The sequence below is a fragment of the Nerophis ophidion genome, linkage group LG17 (genome assembly GCF_033978795.1).
Source record: "Nerophis ophidion isolate RoL-2023_Sa linkage group LG17, RoL_Noph_v1.0, whole genome shotgun sequence".
NCBI classification, from domain to species: Eukaryota; Metazoa; Chordata; class Actinopteri; order Syngnathiformes; family Syngnathidae; genus Nerophis; species Nerophis ophidion.
The window spans coordinates 33,582,714-33,608,243 of NC_084627.1; the positions used below are offsets into that span (position 1 = coordinate 33,582,714).

General features: G+C 42.1%; 2 protein-coding genes across 5 annotated transcripts in view; one reads left to right on the forward strand and one right to left on the reverse strand.

The window, feature by feature from the left end:
• Positions 1-22,704, reverse strand: part of crata (carnitine O-acetyltransferase a) — a 53,754-nt gene extending 31,050 nt beyond the window's left edge. For 3 of the 4 annotated variants that reach the window (XM_061876774.1, XM_061876773.1, XM_061876772.1), the window contains exons 1-9: positions 22,435-22,691; positions 13,876-14,172; positions 13,341-13,459; positions 8,224-8,277; positions 7,251-7,416; positions 4,756-4,930; positions 1,716-1,894; positions 275-375; positions 13-132 (exon numbers count right to left, since the gene is read on the reverse strand). In XM_061876774.1, the coding sequence (XP_061732758.1) occupies positions 13-132; positions 275-375; positions 1,716-1,894; positions 4,756-4,930; positions 7,251-7,416; positions 8,224-8,277; positions 13,341-13,459; positions 13,876-14,172; positions 22,435-22,458 (1,235 nt within the window). In that variant the 5' untranslated portion in view covers positions 22,459-22,691. Of the gene's footprint in view, positions 1-12; positions 133-274; positions 376-1,715; positions 1,895-4,755; positions 4,931-7,250; positions 7,417-8,223; positions 8,278-13,340; positions 13,460-13,875; positions 14,173-22,434 lie in introns of all 4 variants that reach the window. The other variant, XM_061876775.1, reaches the window with a different exon arrangement.
• ptpa (protein phosphatase 2 phosphatase activator) overlaps positions 22,635-25,530 on the forward strand; it is a 102,068-nt gene continuing 99,172 nt past the window's right edge. The window contains exon 1 of the mRNA XM_061876776.1: positions 22,635-22,788. Within this exon, the coding sequence (XP_061732760.1) occupies positions 22,764-22,788 (25 nt within the window). The 5' untranslated portion in view covers positions 22,635-22,763. The remainder of the gene's footprint in view (positions 22,789-25,530) is intronic.

Genomic DNA, 25,530 nt, shown 5'->3' on the forward strand with positions numbered 1-25,530 from the left:
AGTGGTCCTCACACATTCATGCTCCGTTTGGCCTCTTCAATGTCCTTCTTGAGCTCAGGTGTGAGGTTGAAGTTAAGTTTTTTGGGCATAGGCAAAGGCGCAGTGTCAGAGGAAACCATCTCTGGCTTCCTCCTGTTTCCGCATGAGAAAAAAATACAAGTTACCATAGTAACATCACTGCTTTTCTCCAGTTTAGCTGTTGCAAAGTAAGACTGAAGGTGTGGCTGTATAAGATTTAAGATATTCACACTGCTGTATTTTGAATACTACTTACGTGTATTCCACAACATGGTCGATCAGGGCCACAATGGGAGGGCCCTCAGCTGGAGCATGCTCATAGTTGGCGCCACATGTCCCATCCTCTCCAATAATAAACTGAAAAATCATTATTTTTTTAGTGAAGATCATGTCAAGCACAAAGATTTAATACATACAGACTATTTAAAACAACTAGCCTTAAGGGGGGCTTATTAAGATTTCCCTCTTTGTTAAGCTATAAATGTTGTGATAACGTTGGATACTCATGTTAAGTGATGCCAAAATATCAAATAATAAAGTTCATGCATTTGAAAGTGAGCCCCCAAGATTTGAATTGCTCTAGACGCTGTTTTATAGTCTTTTTTAAGTTGGGTTGCATTGGCGTAAATTCGTGTCAGAAGTACCTATATGGGCAAGCCCAAGTAAACACTGGTCCTCTAGGCCTGCCCCTCTCCCGCCCTGCTTCAGAAGTTATATCGCTGTGCGTTGCTCTGCTCTACGGTCTTCCTGTTTCTGATACTTTTGTCAAATTTGCTGTTAACTCCCAATTCTCGCATTGACAAAATGGGGTAGTGGGAATGAGGGTGGCCAGCCCTTTGGAAGTCTTCAAAAGTGTGACCAAACACAGCGGAGCGACTCGGTATGAGGCATTAAAAGAGGAGAGCCGTGGAGTGCCTTGAATTTGTACTGAAAGTTGAAATGTACAAGTTTCTATTTGGAAGTTTAACTGGAGCGACACCCGAGGTCGGATTTCCTACTTGGAAAATCCGAGTAGGAAAGGAGTCCTCACCAACCCCAAGTTGGCTTTTTAAGATCGCTGCACCGAGTGTAAACAATAACGGAAGCTTCTGTAATATCCATTATTAGGACTTCTGACTAGTTTTTCCTCAAACTAAATCGGTCATATACGATGTATAGTTGCTTGTAAGTGTAAGGTAATGTTACTGTAGTATACATTAAATTATGGGTTCTACATTGCTCGTAAAGGCATTTTTGTGTTCCTGCTTCATCCACAGTGTTTGAAGGTTGGAGAAGGAGTGCACTTGATTAAAGTGCAGAGCAGTGTTTTATTTTCTTATATTCAAACATAAAGTTACTGGTCAAACTGTGTGTCATTTAACAGTGGCCAAAAATATTGAATATACTTGCTAGATACCTTGTTTTAAATGCTTACTTAGGCCTACTACGCTGCTGTATTATAAAGTTAATCAATATGGTGCTATTTGGAGAGAAACATTTTTTCTGAGGTGGTACCTGGTCAAAAAAGTTTGACAACCAGTGACTTAGATCGTTTTCGAAGGATGCAGAAAAAAAAAAGAAGGGATGCAAATTGAAAAAGATCTACAAAGCTTGTGCAGGTGTAGCTGCTCTATAGGAGTCCAAAAATCAGGTACAAAGGGCCAAATATGCGTATAATAGGTCCTCTTCCAAAGGAAACTTTTGGATTTGCGGGTCACCTGCAGTGTCTTGTCGAACCAGCGGTTGCCACTGTTCCACAGGCTCCCACCTCCATGCAGCATCTGCACGGCTGCACGGCTCTGATACGCGTTCGCCGGTACTTGAGGCATCGGACCATCCAAACATACTGTGAAGATGCTCCTTTGAATAGCCGCCACAGATTCTTTGTTGGTGCGATCTGAACACAAAAAGTAATTGTGAAAATCACTAAGGAATTAGGGTGTGACTACTGCATATATACTCAGTTCCAGCTTTCCAGCTTTTGGGCTGTAGAGCCACTTTTATTTTTCAAAAGTGATAGACGAGCCGAGCCGTAAGAAAATTGCTTGCGAGCATGAAAAACAACATGCAGTGGTAGCTCAGTTTCCAATGGAACACGTATAGAAACATTTAAAAGCGCCTGAATTAGGGTTGTTTCGATCAAAGATTTATGCTGACGATTCTGTTACATGAATGAGATCAGCCGATACCAATATCGATCACAAGTACTAACTGTACATTTTTCCAGTTATTTTTTAATTTATTTATTTATGGTGAGTTCTATTGACAGTTTAAACATATCAGCACAATGTGCATTTATAATTATGTTTTATCAGATACTTTGTTTGAGCAAAACAAAGTTAATAGTACACAATAACATAATTGAAGCAAAACTACCATCAATTACTCTTTTGAATCATTTGATTATTTGCCCTCAAACTCTTTCTGTGCCCAAGGAAATAGTATTCTCTGTATTTGCAAACATTACAAAAACAACAAAAACATTTTTTTTTACAAAAATAAAAAAATCACTCATCACTCTAGTACAGGGATGCCCACACTTTTTCTGCAGGCGAGCTACTTTTCAATTGACCAACTTGAGGGGATCTACCTCATTTATATATATCATTTATATTTATTTATTTATGAAAGAGAAATGTTTGTAAACAAGTTAAATGTGTTTAATGATAATACAAGCATGTGTAACACATATAGATGTCTTTCTTTCACAAAGACAAGAATATAAGTTGGTGTATTACCTGATTCTGATGACTTGCATTGATTGGAATCAGACAGTAATGATGATAACGCCCACATTTTCAAATGGAGGAGAAAAACACTTGTCCTTTCTGTACAATACCACATGAAAGTGGTTGGTTTTTGGCATCTAATTCATCCAGCTTCCATACACTTTACAAGAAAAACATTGGCGGCAAATTCCGTAGCTTGCTTGATTGACATTCACGGCACCCGAGGGTCTTGTGAGATGACGCTGGCTGCTGCCAGTTCATTATTATGAAAAAATGACGGAGAGGAAGGCGAGAAACACTTTTTATTTCAACAGACTTTCGCGCCATCCCTTCCGTCAAAACTCTAAAGGCCGACTGCACATTTCCTATCTTCACAATAAAAGCCCTGCTTCATGCTGCCTGCGCTAACTAAATAAGAGTCTCAGAAAGCTGGCGTGCACATCACTTGTGCACGCCAGCTTTCTGAGGGATCGCTTGTGCACGCCAGTTTTCCGAGACTCTGTATTTAGTTAGCGCAGGCAGCATGAAGCAGGGCTTTTATTGTGAATATAGGGAATGTGCAGTCGGCCTTTAGAGTTTTGACGGAAGGTACGGCGCGAGAGTCTGTTGAAATAAAAAGTGTTTCTCGCCTTCCTCTCGGTCATATTTTCATAATAATGATCTTGCAGCAGCCAGCGTCATCTCACAAGACCCTCCGGTACCGTGAATGTCACTTAAGTGACGTCTTGGTGAAGATTGATGATCACTAATTTTTAGGTCTATTTATTTTAAAAGGCTGGCTGGAGATCGACTGACACACCCCCCGCGGTCGACTGGTAGCTCGCGATCGACGTAATGGGCACCCCTGCTCTAGTACATATATATTCTGATGTTACCCTTGGTGTCGACACTACTTATGTATGGATTGATCCGCCCTCATTACGTATTGTGCGCTGCAGCACATTTAGCTGTAACAATGCTGACACATCAGTTACCAGCTGTAATATTATCCTCTGTCTCACTCTTACTAATCTACTTGTTAATTGATTTTATTTATTTACTGGGCTTTTTACTGTGTTATTATTATTATTATTAAAGAAGATTGTCTCTACACTGTATGGAGATACACAATTAGCTGCTACCTAGTCAGCCGAGAGAAAGAAAAAAAATACAGAGTCAACCAGAGGGGATCAGCATTTGATCTGTGGCTGATGGTTTGGCACGTCCCTAAACTTGCTGTACCCACTGTATGAATATTGCTGTCAAGATACAGTTTTCAGAGGTGTGTTGACAAAATGGACCATCCTGTCATTTTGCTTGTCTCATTAAATTGTAGATATTACTGTGATGATGTGCATGTTCAACTGACCTGTTGATATGGTGACATTCAGTTCTGCCAACTGCAATTGCATTGAAAAGTATATTAAAACCACAAGGTGGCGCTAAAATGACATCTTTATGAACATGCTGTAATTACCTCTGCCACAAACATGAAATTGATGAGGTATTTAAATCGTTAAAAGTTAAATTGTCAGTTGACTTCCTAAGATTCAGAATTCCTAATTACAAACATGTCCACTGCAGAGACTTTTGTTTTTTTGTATCTATGAGTAACTTGAAAACACTGGATGTTTCTGTGCCATTATTTGTACTTAAAAACACTACTTACAGTTATAATTATGATTACAACATTTGAGCATTATGTTGATGTTCAATTACAGTAAGTATGTTTATCTAAAGATATGCACTTGGGATTAGGTTGATTGGCAACAGTAAACTGGCCCTAGCGTTTGAGTGTGATGAGGTGATGACTTGTCCAGTGTGTTAACTGCCTTCTGCCAAAATGCAGCTGGGATAGGCTTCAGCACCCGTGCAATTCCAAGAGGGACAAGCGGTAGAAAATAAATGGATGGATGTTCATCCTTAACCATCCTGCCACTTCATTAACGTCTCTGCCTAAAATGATGAGTCACCCTTTAAAAGCACACATCTTACCTCTGAATGAGTTTACTCCACAACAAAACACATTGTAATGTTCCCTTCAACCCACCCTTGATGAGGTTCACATAGGTCTTGCTCCAAGCGTCACGATGCTGGGTGGTCAGGATGCCCACAGGTTCTGTGTTGGTCTGTACGGAGGAGCTGCAGATGCGGTCAAGCTGAACATAGAGCTGGTCAGCTGTCAGTGGACTCCCATCATTGTTGTACACGTCCAGCACGAAGAACTAATTGCAACATGAAGGAAAGAAAGACACCCATGTAAAAAATGCCCCAAACAAAAACAAACAACAAAAATTTGCGATATATGACATACATATAAAGTAACACTTACTCAACAATTAACGGTACTATAGTTTGCAACTGGACTGTTTGACAAACCCAACAGTCCAGTTGTGATCGATTGAATACCCCGAGATGACAATTACCTGGATGAATGAGAACATTCATATAACTATATGTTTACAACATATGTTGATATGGCTGCTGTTGTGCCCATTATTATCTTGTACTCAACCCTCTTTCCCTCTACTTTGTCTTGCTATCTCAACACAACCGGTCGAGGCCGATGACCGACCCACAGAACCTTTTTTTTCCCCCTTGCCTCTGTCGCCAATTGCTCGCTCATGTAGGTTTCAGTTAGTCCTTTTTAATGTATGAGGTGCTTGGTTGTAGACCTGCTGTGTCTTGATATAACTGCTATTGTAATTGGCGTTAAAGAAAAAAACTTGACTATTAATTGAGGTCCACAAAAAAAAGTGGTAAATAAATACCGTTTTCCTACCTTCAAGGTACTCAAAGCGCTTTGACGCTGTGTGTATATATATACACACACATACATATATATATATATATATATATATATATATATACACATATATATATATATATATATAAACACACACACACACACACACACACACACACACACGTGTATATATATATATATATATATATATATATATATATATATATATATACATATACATATATACATATACATATACATATATATATATACACACACACACACACACACACACACACACACACACACACACACACACACACACACACAGAAGACAATAGAGTGAAGTGAATGCGACACAAAGCTGCAGAGGTGGAATTTGGAGACAAGCTATCTGGACATATATGGTGTTCTTGACCCAAATAAACCAGAAAAAACATCCCCTGCCAGGTGGACCAAAGATACAAATGTCCACCGAGTGAGTCACACTTCATATTGATCATGATACACGCACGATTACAAGCGCGTATCATGACAGACCGCATATGCTGCCTGGCTGTGTACAAACAAAACATGACATGTGGGCTAATACTTGAAAGGTACTGTAAACTAATTGTTCATGTTTTTCAGTCAGTACAGATTGGTGTATTATGGTATTGTGTTGTGCATTACAAACTCAAACACATTTCGTGTGGTCATAGAAGCTAGCTTATCTCTTTCCGTAGTTAGCTTTTACGGCACCAAAGCATACGGCACCAATGTGTTCGCTCTTACAATAAAAATATCGCTACAATTTGGTTATTATACAGGTCACAAAACGTAAATCAAGTACTGGTGAAGGTTTTGAATGCATTTTTAAAGGGATTTAGAGGTAAAGTTTATTGCTCCCATTACCTGCATTGCATACCCCGAATGACCCAATTTTTACATATTGGACTGCAAAAAAAAACTTTTTGTGTTTTTGTTACTCATAAGGATTGGGAAAGATAGGCAAAATTCCAAGAGTGCAGTTCCCTTTAACTTAAATAATTATTGTGGTGACAAGGTGTCCCCAAAAACATAATTACCACGTGAATCTTAAAAACAGCATAAGTAAATTCCAGATGGTAAATAATATATAGGTACGTGTTAATCATACCTGTGGATGTTCTCTGAGTAAATTTGACTTGATCAGGCCTTTAAAGTATGTATTTAATTATGTATGTGTTAGTGCTGATATTGTGTCGGATTAATATATCAATATCGGTAAGGTATTGGAAGTGAATAGCATGTATCGGCACACCTCTGAAACCAATGGAACGTTTTTTCATAGAAATTGCCCTTTTGGATATCAAACTTTGTAAATAGGATCCATTACCTCCCTGCTTGGCACTCAGCATCAAGTGTTGGAATTGGGGGTTAAATCACCAAAAATGATTCTCGGGCGCGGCAACCGCTGCAGCTCACTGCTCCCCTCACCTCCCAGGGGGTGATCAAGGGTGATGGGTCAAATGCAGAGAATAATTTCGCCACACCTAGTGTGTGTGTGACAATCATTGGTACTTTAACTTTTAACTTTAAATTTATGTTGACCATTTATGTTGTCATGGACTAAACCAGCCCTTTTCCAGTAACAATAAGCACAATGGACCAGGACTTGATGAGTTAGCCACGCCAGACTGGTTGTCGACATAAGTGGAATCAACTGACTGTACTCTTGTTTATGTTTATAGCAATAAACATAAACAGTTTATTGCTATAAACTGTAAGATTTGTTAGCAAAACGTACAACATCTTTGTTTTATTGAAATTGTGCTCACCTGGAAATTATGTACGACAGTGATGTGTTTCGGAGGCCTGGAGCTTTTGGCATGGTTCACCACAGAATCTCTTCTCACACCGGGGATGCGGCAAGACGAAAGTACTTCATAGTACTGATTCATACACAGAGGTTTCCCTCCCAGGTACTCCACAGGTATGGTCTCGCTGTAAAGTACAACTTTTATTCATTTCAACAACACAAAATAAAAAATAAAATTTTTTTCAAATGCTTTCAAAATGCTTTAAGCAAGGCTCACAAAGTTATTGAACTGTGTGGATATTATTCGCTTTTATTAATTTATCTATCTATTTTCTACTTCCCTCTTCTTAGCTGGTTACTCCTCTCTGGTGGAACACGGTTCCAGTAATACTTCTGTTTTAGTGTACAAAGCACTTATTATTTTGTTGTTGCACAACTTAGCATTAAAGCTAGTTTAGCGGTTAGAATGGCTTCTCTTGCTGTGTTTTGCTCTGTGTAGTTCCGCGCTCAATCCACATTATTGAACCATCAAACACTATTTAAACGTTTGTCCATCGATTCAGAATCAATGCATCTATATAAAAGAATTAATAATTTCCCCCAACCCCTACCACAAAATCCTAGAGTGTCTGATAAATATACATAATTGGATAATAATATGAATGGTTTTGGAACTTTTAATCATAGTGTACCAAATGAAAACATTTGTGATTGTGTTTCCTTTTATTAACATTTATTTAAAGCAGTCTTTTGCCAATTTTGACCAAAGCAATAAAAACTCAAAATGCAATTTGAATCATTTAAAGGTAAGCTGCCTGTATTTATATGGCGATATTCAAATATTAGGAAACTATTCAAAAGATAGTAAATTCATTTATATTCTATACCACTTTAGCTCATTAGGGTTATTGGTAAGCTGGAGCCCAAACAAGCCGATTTCGGGCTACAAAAAAAAAAATACAATAAAGAATGTTAAAATTGAATTTACTCACTTGTCTATCATTGTCTTGAAATCCAAAACACCTGCAATCAGTTTTGCAGCAAACCTGCATGACGGAAAACAACACAAAATGCATCAATAGATAACCAAAATGCATTTTACCAAATGCTTACATATTGCCAAGTATTTTAACTGACAATGAATAGAACATTTTCAGTGCAGTTTCTCGACCTGGCGTCATCTTTAAAGGGAAACTGCACTTTTTTTTTTTAATTGTGCCTATCATTCAGAATCCCTATGTGAGGCACGAAAACATATGTTTTTGTCTTGTGTATTCTAAACTGTAAAATATGGCTCGTGCTAAGCGGCTAATATTGTAGCTAGTAGGAGTTATCTCTTCTGCCCATAAAGCCCTCTAAAAAAAACTTCCAACAATATTCCATTTACATCTTGTGCTCTGCATATTAGCGACCAGTGGTGCCACAGTTAGTTTGAAAAAGGGATACATTTACTCCATTAAAAAGTAACTAAAGTACTTAATTTTTTACTTTATTTCAAAAATAACCAAGTTAGATCACAAGTTACTTTCTTAGTTACATTTATTTTCCAGCACAGAGTGTACAACAAACCTTAAATACTATTAGGTTTAATTGACAAGAAGTCTAAATAATATATGTGTGTGTATTACATTAGGGGCGCCATTTGATTTTTGGAGTTGGGGTACAAAACTATCAGCAAATTATTTCCACCTCATGCCTTCATCAAAACATATTTTGTTTATACATTTATATATCAACTATAATGTAAACAACATACACTATATTGCCAAAAGTATTTGGCCACCCATCCAAATGATGAGAATCCGGTGTACTAATCACTTGGACCGGTGTATAAAATCAAGCACTTAGGCATGGAGACTGTTGCTACAAACATTTGTGAAAGAATGGGCCGCTCTCAGGGATTTCATAGGATGCCACCTGTGCAACAAATCCAGTTGTGAAATGTCCTTGCTTCTAAATATTCCAAAGTCAACTTTATTATAACATAATTGAAGAGTTTGGGAACAACAGCAAGTCAGCCACCAAGTAGCAGGCCACGTAAACTGACAGAGAGGGGTCAGTGGATGCTGAAGCGCATAGTGCAAAGACTTTCTGCAAGGTCAGTTGCTACAGAGCTCCAAACTTCATGTGACCTTCCAATTAGCCCACATACAGTAAGCAGAGAGCTTCATGGAATGGGTTTCCATGGCCAATCAGCTGCATCTAAGCCATACATCACCATGTCCAATGCAAAGCGTGGGATGTAGTGGTGTAAAGCACGTCACCACTGGACTCTAGAGCAGTGGGGACGTCTTCTCCCTGGAGTGATAAATCACGCTTGGTCCATCTGGCAAGCTGATGGACCAGTCTGGGTTTGGAGGTTGCCAGGAACACGCTACATTTTTTTATTTTTAATGTCCCCCCACTTGTTTACCTGTATCTCACCTTTTTTGTAAGTGGCGCCGAAAGTTGGCAGACCCGTCAGCAACCCTGTTCTGTCCCCCTGTAATGTTTGTCTGATTTTGAATGGGATTGTGCTGAACATTTTAATTTCCCCTCAGGGATTAATAAAGTATGTCTGATTCTGATTCCGGACTGTACTGTGCCGAGTGTGAAATTTGGTGGAGGAGGAATTATGGAGTAGGGTTGCTTTTTCAGGCGTTGGGCTTGGCCCATTAGTTTCAGTGAAAGGAACTCTGAATGCTCCAGGATACCAAAACATTTTGGACAATTTCATGGGATGGCACTTCAAGTTCATATGTGAGTAAAGGCAGGTGGCCAAATGCTTTTGGCAATATAGTGTATGTACTGTGCATTAATTAAAAATAGTGTCTACTGTAGCATAGGCAAGTAATAGTAAAAATACAGAGGTAATAGTAATAATGCAGCCAAACAACAGAAACAGACTCAATGAGGCACCCACAAACATGTCTCCCCCATTCATTACTGTTTTTGTGCTGTGGGAGGGGCGGAAACTGGATTGGAATTATTCATATAGACTGTTGAAATTATTGTGGAGCTAAGAGGAGATGGCATTTGAGAGTTTTGGATATGATTGGAAGTTTACAGATTGGTCTGTAATTTAAAAGCGGTTTGGGATCAAGGTTTGTTTTTTTTCAGAAGGGGTTTGATAAGAGCTATTTTAAGAGCAGTAAAACTACTCGTTTTGAGGGAGAGATTGATTATGTGTGAGGTTAATGAATTTGTTGTAACTTTTGAGCAGAGGAGAGGGAATAGGATCTACAGAGCAAGTAGATGATTTTAATGTACAGATAATATTCTCGACCTCCTGCTGCGTTGCAGGTGTGAGCTGTGTAACATGTTGTGCAACCAAAGTTGTCGGGATGTCAAGAATGAAGCTGTGCGAGGTGTGAGAGAAGAGCGGGTAAGGTAAATTTGCGTGTAAAATAGTCAGGGAAAAGGTTGCAGGTTATTGTTGTAGATGTGTGATATTAGGGTAAATGTGGTATGAGGAGATGGTTTACTTTTTTTTTTAGTTTTTTTTTTTTTAGAATTGCCTGGGTTGTTGTTGATAATTATTGAGTAGTAGACGAACCTGGTTGTTGACAGAGCTTTTGCATATGAATATTGGTGTTCCCGAAAGCTCAACCTATGCACCATTAAGCTAAATGTTTTGCTGGCACGATCCAGGGCACGGCCCGACCTTTTCATGACCCTGAACTGGTCAGTGTACCAGGGAGCTGAGCGGGTGAAGGGTTTTTGGTGGAGCATAGATGTCCAGAATGAGCTAAGGCTGTTGTTGTAATCGTCCATTAGGTCACTGACTGATGATTGCGAGGGAGGGAAAGAAGCTGAAGGTGGTAGGTGAACAAGGTATAGTCTATGTTTTTTATGTTCTTCAATGTAATCCGTCGTTTTGGCTTGGTGCAATAGGAGGATTGAGAGACTTTTATTGCTACCCTCTTGTACCCTAATTGGAGGCGACAAAAGAAAAAAAACTAACACATGGCAATTTATAGATGCTGGCAAAGTTATCAAGTTAATTTTTATTTATTGTTTGGCTAATTGATACAAAGGGGAAACTAACTTTTTGGGGGGTATTTCGAATCTCATTCACAATGCTTATAGAAGATAAGCACACACATGTTTTTTTGAATGCATTCAAACTAGTAAATAAATGCAAACAAAAGTTTGCGTACAATGGGGCTTACGGGAGTCGCTTCATTCTGCCTATACAAACTATATACATCCAAACACCGCCATAAAGGTTTTATATACACTTTAAGTATATCTATAAAGAGTAGCAGACACACTCATAACATATTTACATATGTTGGTCGTTTTAAGCATAAAGTGGCGCATTGATTTCACAAACGCATCACAACGTTCGCTTTTTCCTTCAAAATCACTGATTACTGATGACTACAGACATCATGATAGACAACAATCACAATAAAACAACGCTTACTGTACATCATCTGCTCTAACTCGTATGGCAACTGTTAGGATGTTGATAATTCCCCTTTATATGAAAAATAAACATAATACTCACAACCAAAAAGGGGGGGTGTAACCAAGCGTCTATTCACTTTTATTCTTTTTCGGCATCTCCGGGTCTATGTTGGCTGTCAAAGTGTACCAACTTCTCAGTTTATGTCAACATCATTTTACTATCAACGTGAAAGGCATGATTTATATTCTAGAATAAACTTTCACAAGTTCTGAGGCGAGAAACCAGCTCACCAGATCATGATGTCAATACAGCAGCAAAATAAAGTTACATCTCTTCGATCAAGGCGCCGCTAAATGTAAGTCCTTAGTTAGTGCTTATATTTAAAAAATCTCTGACACTTGGTTAATATTTAGGTCAGGAAAAGTAAATGGAGTATTGTTGCCGTTTTTTGGATGGTTATTTATTGGGTTTTATGGAAATAGACACGATAGACACAATGACGCCATAGCCCCAATTTGCTCCATTGTAAGCAGACTTTTATATACGAAGTTGAATGCATAAAATAAAAAAAAAAGAAACATGTTTTTTATCTCTCACGAGGATTGATAATTTTAGGCAAATTTAAAAAAAAAAGTGCAGTTCCCCTTCAGCCCAGGCTTTCCATTTAGACTTTGAGTAGCGGTAGTCCTGAATAACAATAATGTTACGAAAACACAATATACCAATTCAAGTGTACTAACAGAAATAGCCAGTTTTTAGAGATCAGTTAAAAAAAAACTTTGAAGAGACTAACATTTTTGTAGTAGATTACCAAAAACACTACAGTGATGTCATATAGAGCAGTGGTTCTCAAATGGGGGTACACGTACTCCTGGGGGTATTTGAAGGTATGCCAAGGGGTACATTAGATTTTTTTTCAATATTCTAAAAATAACAACAATTCAAAAATCCTTTATAAATATATTTGTTGAATAATACTTCAACAAAATATTAATGCAAGTTCATAAACTGTGAAAAGAAATGCAACAATGCAATATTCAGTGTTGACAGCTAGATTTTTTGTGGACATGTTCCATAAATATTGATGTTAGAGATTTCTTTTATTGTGAAGAAATGTTTAGAATTAAGTTCATGAATCCAGATGGATCTCTATTACAATCCCCAAAGAGGGCACTTTAAGTTGATGATTACTTCTATGTGTAGAAATCTGTATTTATTATTGAATCACTTGTTTATTTTTCAACAAGTTTTTTCACTGTTGTACAATTTAATAAATCAGAAACTGATGACATAGCGCTGTATTTTACTTCTTTATCTCTTTTTTTCAACCAAAAAGGCTTTGCTCTGATTAGGGGGTACTTGAATTAAAAAAATGTTCACAGGGGGTACATCACTGAAAAAAGGTTGAGAACCACTGATCTAGAGGATATTTGACTAGAGTATGTCCTGTTGTATGGACAGGGCTGGACAAAATAAATGGTCAAAAATCAAATATCCTCTGCAGAGGATGCCGGTTCCAAGGCATATACAACATTGTGAGGGGGGTAGTCCAACACTCTAGTCCTTAGCTTTATAGAACCGTGGCCCTCAAAACAATTCAGTTGAATAGCTCTGCTCTAGAACAACTATACATATAAGTCTTATTGAATATTCTTAAATGGAGAAAGGTGGTATAGTGAATGATAAGACTTAAAAATGTGTGAAATGTGTGATCACCTGATTTGTCCCTGCTTGTCACTGAAGTGCATGCAAGGTAAAACCAACCCTGGACTTGAATGGACCACCACAGGCAGACGGTAGTCAAAGTAGGCCACTTGCACCCACCACTCTGACAACTACAAAAAAGACAGTGAACACCAGATCAGAGAGAATGTATGACTGGATGAGTCGCTAAAAACAAAAGATAATTTTAAAAAAAATCTCACAACTCATTGGTGAAGTTGATGCCTAATGTGTTGAGAACAAAAACTTTATAACAGTGCAAGAATCACATTAGTCAGGGTGTCTAAAATGTTTCCACCAAGGCCTGAATACTGAAAAAGGTATAATCAAGAATGATTACTTCACCATTAGCTATGGTTACTTAACCCATTAACTATGGTTACTTCACATCCAAACAGAGAAAACATCATATTAGTTTTTGTGTTACAGATGACAGAGCAAGTTATTGATAATGAATCATTTCTAATTTTTCAATAGCAGCACTTTGGACACTCCTGATGTAAGTTATGTGATTCAGTTCAGGCCTCACCCAGTTCTCCGTGTTGGATGCTCTCCTCTCCAGATTTCTCTGAAGCCTTTCTCCAACGCCCCCTGGTTTCTGGAAGTCATCCAACAGCTCCTTCGTGTGCGTAAGCTCGTCCACCTCAACGATGGGCTCCAGGGCAGTGATGTAGCGCTCACAGGTCTGCTGCAGTGGAGGCACAGGTAAACTGGGCAACCCCTTTTGGTGGCTCAGGTATCTCCCAGTGATGCGGGATGATGATACAGGCTTCACCAAATGGCAAGGTTTGACCATACCGCAAGGTTTCGCCATCCCCACCTTGACCTGGGAGACAAAACAAATGCAGTGAACACTGATATTTTTGTTTTTGTTTATCAAACATGCAAAGCTAATCCCAAATAGTTTAAAAACATGATAAACAGTTAAATATCATAAATGAAAAAATACTATATTTACAAATGATCTTTACCGACAGATATACTTATATATAACGTTTGTGTCATGCAGATTTTCTGAAGGTTTGTGTGTGTTTATTAGCATTTACAGGATTGTTCTTGTTCATTTGTTTTTGATCCTGCAACGGGTAAATTATTGCAACATTTTCCTGTGCATGTGTTTTACCACGCGTTTGTGTGCTATAGGTTTCAGATTATTTCTGTTTAGAGCGGTTGGACGTTACTACACATTTGCCCAACTTGGTCACTCTACTATGCCTAAATCATTGTAATGTTTTGATGAAAGCCATCCATCCATTTAATACTGCTTGTCCCTTATGAGGTCACGGGGAGTGCTGGAGCCTATCTCAGCTGCATACGGCAGAAGGCGGCGTACACCCTGGACAAGTCGGCACCTCATCGGAAGGCCAACACAGATAGGCAGACAACATTCACAGAAATATTCATTCACAAGGGCAAATTTAATGTTGCCATTCAATGGTTTATATTATGTTTTGAATATGCCGCAGGCCAACAGAAGACAAGGCCAGGGCTGTACTTTGGACCCTTGTTCAAATGTTTTATTTCCCATTATGTCACATAAAGCAGACACTGGTTGATTGTGGGTGAAGCTTGAACTTTGAAGTCCATAATGACATGACGTCCTCTTGACTGCATACCCAGCGTGTACAATGAATGCACAGACGTACAATAAATATCGTATTTGTATTGTAAGATGATTTCACTCTCCATCCATCCATCCATCCATCATCTTCCGCTTATCCGAGGTCGGGTCGCGGGGGCAGCAGCCTAAACAGGGAAGCCCAGACTTCCCTCTCCCCAGCCACTTCGTCTAGCTCTTCCCGGGGGATCCCGAGGCGTTCCCATGCCAGCCGGGAGACATAGTCTTCCCAACGTGTCCTGGGTCTTCCCCGTGGCCTCCTACCAGCTGGACGTGCCCTAAACACATCCCTAGGGAGGCGTTCGGGTGGCATCCTGACCAGATGCCCGAACCACCTCATCTGGCTCCTCTCGATGTGGAGGAGCAGCGGATTTACGTTGAGCTCCTCCCGGATGGCAGAGCTTCTCACCCTATCTCTAAGGGAGAGCCCCGCCACCCGGCGGAGGAAACTCATTTCGGCCGCTTGTACCCGTGATCTTATCCTTTCGGTCATGACCCAAAGCTCATGACCATAGGTGCGAATGGGAACGTAGATCGACCGGTAAATTGAGAGCTTTGCCTTCCGGCTCAGCTCCTTCTTCACCACAACGGATCGATACAACGTCCGCATTACTGAAGACGCCGCACCGATCCGCCTGTCGATCTCACGATCCACTCTTCCCCCACTCGTGAACAAGACTCCTAGGTACTTGAACTCCTCCACTTGGGGCAGGGTCTCCTCCCCAACCCGGAGATGGCACTCCACCCTTTTCCGGGCGAGAACCATGGACTCGGACTTGGAGGTGCTGATTTTCATTCCGGTCGCTTCACACTCGGCTGCGAACCGATCCAGTGAGAGCTGAAGATCCCGGCCAGATGAAGCCATCAGGACTACATCATCTGCAAAAAGCAGAGACCTAATCCCGTGGCCACCAAACCGGAACCCCTCAACGCCTTGGCTGCGCCTAGAAATTCTGTCCATAAAAGTTATGAACAGAATCGGTGACAAAGGACAGCCTTGGCGGAGTCCAACCCTCACTGGAAACGTGTCCGACTTACTGCCAGCAATGCGGACCAAGCTCTGACACTGATCATACAGGGAGCGGACTGCCACAGTAAGACAGTCCGATACCCCATACTCTCTGAGCACTCCCCACAGGACTTCCCGAGGGACACGGTCGAATGCCTTCTCCAAGTCCACAAAGCACATGTAGACTGGTTGGGCAAACTCCCATGCACCCTCAAGAACCCTGCCGAGAGTATAGAGCTGGTCCACAGTTCCACGACCAGGACGAAAACCACACTGTTCCTCCTGAATCCGAGGTTCGACTATCCGACGTAGCCTCCTCTCCAGTACACCTGAATAAACCTTACCGGGAAGGCTGAGGAGTGTGATCCCACGATAGTTGGAACACACCCTCCGGTCCCCCTTCTTAAAGAGAGGGACCACCACCCCGGTCTGCCAATCCAGAGGTACCGCCCCCGATGTCCACGCGATGCTGCAGAGTCTTGTCAACCAAGACAGCCCCACAGCATCCAGAGCCTTAAGGAACTCCGGGCGGATCTCATCCACCCCCGGGGCCTTGCCGCCGAGGAGCTTTTTAACTACCTCAGCGACCTCAGCCCCAGAAATAGGAGAGTCCACTACAGATTCCTCAGGCACCGCTTCCTCAAAGAAAGACGTGTTGGTGGGATTGAGGAGGTCTTCGAAGTATTCCCTCCACCGATCCACAACATCCGCAGTCGAAGTCAGCAGAACACCATCCGCACCATACACGGTGTTGGTAGTGCACCTCTCTGAGCTGCTACCTTACCGTGGTAGAGGAGTTTGCGTGTCCCAATGATCCTAGGAGCTATGTTGTCTGGGGGTTTTCATGCCCCCTGGTAGGGTCTCCCAAGACAAACAGGTCATAGGTGAGTGATCAGACAAAGAGCAGCTCAAAGACTTCTATGGAATTACAACGAAATGAACCCAGATTTCCCTCGCCCGGACGCGGGTCACCGGGGCCCCGCTCTGGAGCCAGGCCCGGAGTTGGGGCACGATGGCGAGCGCCTGGTGGTTGGGCCTGTTCCCATGGGGCCCGGCCGGGCACAGCCCGAAGAGGCAACGTGGGTCATCCCTCCAATGGGCTCACCACTCATAGGAGGGGCCATAGAGGTCGGGTGCATTGTGAGCTGGGCGGCAGCCGAAGGCAGGGCACTTGGCGGTCCGATCCTCGGCTACAGAAGCTAGCTCTTGGGACTTGGAACGTCACCTCACTGGGGGGGAAGGAGCCTGAGCTAGTGCGCGAGGTAGAGAAGTTCCGGCTGGATATAGTCAGACTCACCTCGACGCACAGCAAGGGCTCTGGAACCAGTTCTCTCGAGAGGGACTGGACCCTCTTCCACTCTGGCGTTGCCGGCAGTGAGAGGCGACGGGCTGGGGTGGCAATTCTGGTTGCCCCCCGGCTCAAAGCCTGTACGTTTGAGTTCAACCCAGTGGACGAGAGGGTAGCTTCCCTTCGCCTTCGGGTGGGGGGACGGGTCCTGACTGTTGTTTGTGCTTACGCACCAAACAGCAGTTCAGAATACCCACCCTTTTTGGGTACACTCGAGGGAGTACTGGAAAGTGCTCCTCCGGGTGATTCCCTTGTCCTACTGGGAGACTTCAACGCTCATGTTGGCAACGGCAGTGAAACCTGGAGAGGCGTGATTGGGAAGAATGGTCGCCCGGATCTAAACCCGAGTGGTGTTTTGTTATTGGACTTTTGTGCTCGTCACAGTTTGTCGATAACAAACACAATGTTCAAACATAAGGGTGTCCATATGTGCACTTGGCACCAGGACACCCTAGGCCGTAGTTCCATGATCGACTTTGTAGTTGTGTCATCGGATTTGCGGCCTTATGTTTTGGACACTCGGGTGAAGAGAGGGGCGGAGCTTTCTACCGATCACCACCTGGTGGTGAGTTGGCTGCGATGGTGGGGGAGGATGCCGGACAGACCTGGCAGGCCCAAGCGCATTGTGAGGGTCTGCTGGGAACGTCTGGCAGAGTCTCCTGTCAGAGAGAGTTTCAATTCACACCTCCGGGAGAACTTTGAACATGTCACGAGGGAGGTGCGGGACATTGAGTCCGAGTGGACCATGTTCCGAACCTCTATTGTCGAGGCGGCTGATTGGAGCTGTGGCCGCAAGGTTGTTGGTGCCTGTCGTGGCGGTAATCCCAGAACCCGTTGGTGGACACCAGCAGTGAGGGATGCCGTCAAGCTGAAGAAGGAGTCCTATCGGGTTCTTTTGGCTCATAGGACTCCGGAGGCAGTGGACGGGTACCGACGGGCCAAGCGGTGTGCAGCTTTAGCGGTCGCGGAGGCAAAAACTCGGACATGGGAAGAGTTCGGGGAAGCCATGGAAAACGACTTCCGGACGGCTTCAAAGCGATTCTGGATTTCACTCTCAACATCAATAATTAAAAAAAAAAAAATCAGGTGACCCCTTTTTTATACATGTAAATTAGCAGTTTTGTGCATTGCCTAATTTGTCATGTGGGGATGCTGTTATGTATTCAATATATATATAACTAATATCAGCCGGGTCAGTAAGAAGCGCAAATGTGTGGAACTCCGTACCTGAGGAGCCTGTTTTGATGCTAAGATAAATGTTATGCTTTAATGTTGTATTTTATTTTTTAACATATTGTATACGTATTGTGTGCTTTGTTTCTCTTTCTGTCTCTTTCTTTTCTTTTTCTTTTAAAATTGTAATTGTACTGCCTTTATTACATCATGGCTAGAGGACTACAGATGAAATCCAGCCTTCTGGTTAATTCTTGCTTTTATAACCATGTGTAGTCATGTGTTTTATGAAATTGCATTGTCGTCTTTGAAATAAACTAATCTAATATCACCAACTGCATTATAAGCAATACTTAACACAGTCGGTGGTAATGTTTGACCGTAGCATATGGTCCCGAGAAACGTCAAATCGGGTATGTACAATCATTTTCCTCAGAATATGACGTTTTAAACTTTTGGTACGAAAGACAGCTCCAGACTGAAGAAACTGATCGGGCGAGCCAGCTCCACGATCGGAATGAAACTGGACTCACTGGTGACGGCGGCGGAGAACAGGACTGTGATAAAACTACTGAACATCATGGATGATGCCAGTCACCCTCTGCATACCGTTATCAGTAGCCAGAGGAGCCTGTTCAGTGCTAAACTGCTTCATCCCAAGTGCAGAACTAATAGACTAAAACACTCGTTTGTCCCACATTCCATCAGACTGTACAACTCCTCTCAGGGGGTAGGGGGTACTAGAATGGTAAATGATAAATGGGTTATACTTGTATAGCGCTTTTCAACCTTTTTAAGGAACTCAAAGCACTTTGACACTATTTCCACATTCACACACACATTCACACACTGATGCCATGCAAGGCCCTAACCACGACCCATCAGGAGCAAGGGTGAAGTGTCTTGCTCAAGGACACAACAGACATGACTAGGATGGTAGAAGGTGGGGATTGAACCAGGAACCCTCAGGTTGTTGGCACAGCCACTCTCCCAACTGCGCCATGCCGGCATGACAGGGGATTCCAAAAAACAATAAAAATACTGAAATAAACTGTAACAAAAAAAACAGTGCAATAAACAGCAAAAACAATGTAATACATTAGGTCTGGGCGATATGTCGATATACTCGATATATTGAGGGTTTGTCTCTGTGCGATATAGAAAATGACTATATCGTAATATTCGAGTATACGTTCTCACGCAGTTGCTTTTAGCTGCAGGGATTACATTACAGGCTCTTCTCGCTCTTTCCTGTCTCTCCTTCTCACTGACAAGCTCACCTTCTTACATACGTCACATACTGTCACGTCATACGCCACATACATATACGCCCTCGCGGAACAGAGCTGTGATGCTAGCGGACCCGTGCGAGTAGTGATATGAGAGAAAGAAGGTACGAATGAAGGAAGAATTAATTCCCAAGAAAAACAGCAGGGGTTTTATCGTCTGGCGGCGGTTTGGCTTCAAGTGGGAATATGTCGAACTTGTTAAGTGTGGCGCAAAGGCGTTGATACCAAAAGTAGCATTACTGCTAATATGTAGCATCATTTGAAGAGTCACCTGTTAGGGAATGAAGAGTGCTTACTCTGCTGGTCAACATCTCCGTTCAGTGCCACACCAACAAAATGCCGAGGCAAACATTTCCGCATCAACACCGTATGAAAAAAATAGTCCACACAATTTAACAACGTCCTTAGTAACCTACCGCATAGCGAAGAACGAATACTATTTGATTTCCTATTATGCAGCTCATTTTTATTTGACACTTAAAATGTCTCTGACAATCTTGCACTTTCTGTTTTGGAAATGACATCAATGTTTGTGCCACTGCTTAATAACTGTTTAATAAATACAGTTTTGGTCAATTGACTTAGTTATCATTTCCTTCTCTCCATGAAAGTTTAAAATGAGCATATATTAATACAGGTGGTGACTTGTCCGGGGTGTACGCCGCCTTCCGCCCGATTGTAGCTGAGATAGGCACCAGTGCCCCCCGCCACCCACCCTAAAGGAAATAAGCGGCAGAAAATGGATGGATGAACAACAATGTTTTAATGTAGACACATAGAATCATCAGACTGCTGTGATTATATGCATCAAGTGTTAATTCAAGGCTAAGGCAAAAATATCGAGATATATATGTCGTGTATCGCGATATGGCCTAAAAATATTGAGATATTAAAAAAAGGCCATATCACCCAGCCCCACTGGGTATTGAACCAGGAACCCTCAGGTTGCCGGCACAGCCACACTCCCAACTGCGCCATGCTGGCATGACAGGGGTTTCCAAAAAAACATTAACACTACTGAAACATACTGCAACAAAAAAAAAAAACTGTGCAATAAACAGCAAAAACAGTGCAATACATTTTAAAGGTGCAATATACACACCACATCATGTATTTCACAGTATTACCAATTTTCTACATTTTTTTAAATTTTCATAACATGGTCATTACTGCATAGTTTATCTTGTTATATTCTTATTTTTACTGTTAGAATTTTATTCTTATTGTTACTTTTTATTTTTATTATTAGTTATATTTTTTATTTTATTTCCATCACAATCTGTACACTGCTACTAAATTTTTTATTTCCCTGAGGGAACTCTCCTGAAGGAATCAATAAAGTACTATCTGATTGATTGATTGAAACTGTTATTAGTAGATTGCACAGTACAGTACATATTCCGTACAATTGACCACTAAATGTTAACGGAAAAGGGTGGGAATGCCATCTACGGGTTGGGGAGAAGACCCTGCCCCAAGTGGAGTAGTTCAAGTACCTAGGAGTCTTGTTCACGAGTGAGGGAAGAGTGGATCGTGAGATCGACAGGCGGATCGGTGCGGCTTCTTCAGTAATGCGTACATTGTATCGATCTGTTATGGTGAAGAAGGAGCTGAGCCGGAAGGCAAAGCTCTCAATTTACCGCTCAATCTACGTTCCCATCCTCACCTACGGTCATGAGCTTTGGGTCATGACCGAAAGAATAAGATCACAGGTACAAGCAAACGAAATGAGTTTCTTCCGCCGGGTGGCGGGGCTCTCCCTTAAGAGATAGGGTGAGAAGCTTTGTCATCCGGGAGGAACTCAAAGTAAAGCCGCTGCAACTCCACATCAAGAGGAGCTAGATGATGTGGTTCGGGCATCTGGTCAGGATGCCACACGAAAGCCTCCCTAGGGAGAAGTTTAGGGCACGCCCAACCGGTAGGAGGCCACGGGGAAGACCCAGGACACGTTGGGAAGACTATGTCTCCCAGTTGGCCTGGGAACGCCTCGGGATCCCCCGGGAAGAGCTAGACGAAGTGGCTGGGGAGAGGGAAGTCCCTGTTTAGGCTGCTGCCCCCGCGACCCGACCTCGGATTAGAGAAGATGGACGGATGGATGGATGGTAACACCCGAATACGTTTTTCAACTTGTTTAAGTCAGGGTCCACGTTAATCAACTCATGGTAATCAATCAATCAATCTTATCTATCTATCACATCTGGCAACCCTAGGCATACAAGATTCAACGTAACGTGGAAATGTGTAAATCGAGGAAAACGCAAAAACGTTTGCAAAACACGTGTAGTTGTAGATCATTTAAGTGTGATCATATATAATTTTGTGTTTTTCTGCAACTTATTTTAAAACTATATTTGGCTATTCTGTGTTGTTTGTGTTTATTGAATTAAAAAAACGATTCCAGGACATTTTGGACGACATAAACATGAACGGCTTTCGTGCCACACTGACATTAAACGAACATAGTCCCCAACCTTTCACCCAGTTTGTTTGCGTTCGCCGACATTGTCGCTATAGCCGCAATGCTAAACGTACCGCGAGCAAACATCGTAACAAACGTTATAGAGGTGTATTTGTCACGAATCAGCATTAAATGCTAACAAATGCCATTAGGACGGTGTATAATACGTGTCATCTATAAGTTAATTTCTTACCATTCTGCTACAAATGCCCCACATGTTGCCTTTGAAGAAAAACAGCCCCCGAGTAAGGACGCCAGTGCTCCAACTCCACTTTAAAGGTTTAGATTGAGCGTAGAAGACCAACTTTAAACACGACAGCCGCACAGAAGAAATGCCGAATCACGTGTATGACGTGAACTAGTGAGCGCTCTCCGTGAGGTGTGTGTAAATATACCTTTTGGATCCCAACACAACATAACGTATCACAGATGTTATTTGTTCAGCTAACCTGTGGCGGCGCTGTCGAGCCGTGATTCTATTATCTTTGCTTGAACGCCGCGAAGAAGATTGACAAGCTCACCATGGCGGAAACACAGAAGCGGCCAGGTAAAACTAATCTCATTTTTTTTTTGCGTGTATGAGCTTCCTATTTACTAATAATTTTGTTTGCATACATTCTTTACTGCACGTTCACGTTGTACATGTGTTTGTAGATTTATTTTATTCCTTGTATAACTATTGCAATCATAAATCTTCTTTTGCCCCTTTTTGTGAAGTATGCTAAAATAGTTCATTGAGTTGTTGAACTTCTTTTTTGCTTTGTTTTCCCGAAGTATGTTGGGTAGCTCTCAATAAACCCGCTTTGACCTAAGTGCGTCAGATGTTCAGATGAATCATAATAAAAGACAAACGACATTGACAGAGCTGTTTGCCCTCCATCCCATCCATTTTCTACCGCTTATTCCCTTTTTTGGGGGGTTGCAGGGGCGCTAGCCCCTGTCTCAGCTACAATCGGGCGGAAGGCGGGGTACACCCTGGACAAGTCGCCATCTCATCGCAGGGCCAACACAGATAGACAGACAACATTCACACTCACATTCACACACTAGGGCCAATTTAGTGTTGCCAATTAACCAGGTGCATGTCTTTGGAAGTGGGAGGAAGCCGGAGTACCCGGAGGGAACCCATGCAGTCACGGGTAGAACATGAAAACTCCACACAGAAAGATCCTGAGCCTGGGATTGAACCCAGGACTGCAGGACCTTCGTATTGTGAGGCAGACGCACTAACTGTGAAGCCCTCGACAGAGGTGTTTGGATGTTGATTTCCCTTTTTATGAAGAATAAACGGGCTTTACGGTGGCAGAGGGGTCAGTGCATCCGCCTCACAATACGAAGGTCTTGAATAGTCAGGACTGTGTGGAGTTATTGCATTTCCCAGTTTTCCTGGAATTGTCTTTGCTCATCACTAACCCTTCTGTTCAATGCAGGCTTTGAAAAAGACGTGTTTGGGGTTGTGGAATATATTTGTATTTAGCCGACGCACGGAGAATAATGTTATTTCCGCAATGTGTCGTTCCGCTTTTCCTCCCTACAGCAACACAACGGTCGGCGGATAATAGCCGGGAAAGTACCGGGACACCAAGGGCAAAAAAGTGACGGCTCCCAGACTGTTATCCGGCGTCATATGGAAATATATGTAGTGTTCATCGTGTGAGGAAATGCAAATTAAACAATACAAAAACAAATAACGTTTGAATTGGTCCAGTTTGTCAGGGACTGTTATTACTGACGGACAGGTGTCGCGGTGTGACTGCAGCCAGGCACGTAAGAAAACCCTCATCTCCATGGCAACGTCTCTGTTGCTTTCACTCATTTGCCGCTTTTCCGCTAACGCAGGGGTAGGCAACCCAGAACGTTGAAAGAGCCATTTTGGACCCAAATAACACAACGCTGTCAAGCGCCACTCATATAAAACTGGCGGGCCGCGCTAACATTAAACTTTCATTTTAAGGTGGGGGACGCAAAATAACGTTTCGCAGGCCGCAATTAGCCCGCGGGCCATGTGTCTGAGACCTCTGTTTTTGAATAAACTTTCACACGTCCTGAAGCGAGAAAGCAGCTCACCATATGTCAATACAGCAGCATAAGGAAGTTACGTCTCTTTGATCAAGGCGCCGCTAATTGTAGTTCCTTAACGTTCAATCAATCATCCATCCATCCATTTTATACCACTTTTCCCTTTTTGGGTCACGGGGGGTCACTGGAGCCTATCAGCTGCATTCAGGCGGTAGGCGGCGTACACCCTGGACAAGTCACCACCTCATCGCAGGGCCAACACAGATAGACAAGACAACATTCACACTCATATTCACACACTAGGGACAATCTCTGTTTATTTTTATAGCCCTAAATCACAAGTGTCTCAGAGGTCCGCACAAGCCACAACGACATCCTCGGTTCAGAGCCCACATCAGGGCAAGGAAAAACTCACAACCCAGTTGGATGTCCATGTGAGTGACTATGAGGAACCCCTCCATCCCCCAGCAGAGACCGGATGCAATGGACGTCGAGTGGGTCTAGCATAATTTTTTGAAAGTCCAGTCAATACTGGACTGGACGTTAGTGTTTATATTAACAATATAGCTGACACGTGGTTAATATTCAGGTCAGGAAATGTAAATGGAGTATTGTTGGCGTTTTTTGTATGGTTATCCATTGGATTTTATGGCAATAGACTTGATAGACGCAATGACGCCATGGCCCCAATTGGCTCCATCGTAAGCAGACTTTTGTTTACAAAGTTGGATGCATTAAAAAAAAGAAACGTGTTTATTGTCTCTCATGGGGATTGTGAATTATAGGCAAAATTCCCCCAAAAAGGCAGTTCCCCTTTTGAAGGCTATGTTGCATGCAGCCCAGGCTTTCAATTTAGACTTTGAGTAGCAGTAGTCCTGAATAGCAATAGTGCTAAGAAAACACAACATACCAATTCAAGTTTACTAACAAAAGTATTTAATTTTAGACAGCCATCATTTCTCTAAAACCTGGCTATTTTACAGGGGTTCCGTTAAAAATACTTTGAAGAGTCTAACATTTTTGTAGTTAATTAGCAAAAACACAACAGCGCTGCCACATAGAAGATATTTGAAGATATTTTGTCCTGTTTTTTGTACAGGGTTGTTTTGTTCAGTATTTCATAACTCTGACAAAATAAATAGGCAAAGGTTCTGGGTTTGATCCCCTGACTGAGGGTGTGTCTGTGGAGTTTGCATGTTCTCCCCATGACTGCCCTCCGGGTACTCAGGCTTCCTCCCACCTCCAAAGACATGCATCTGGGGATCGGTTG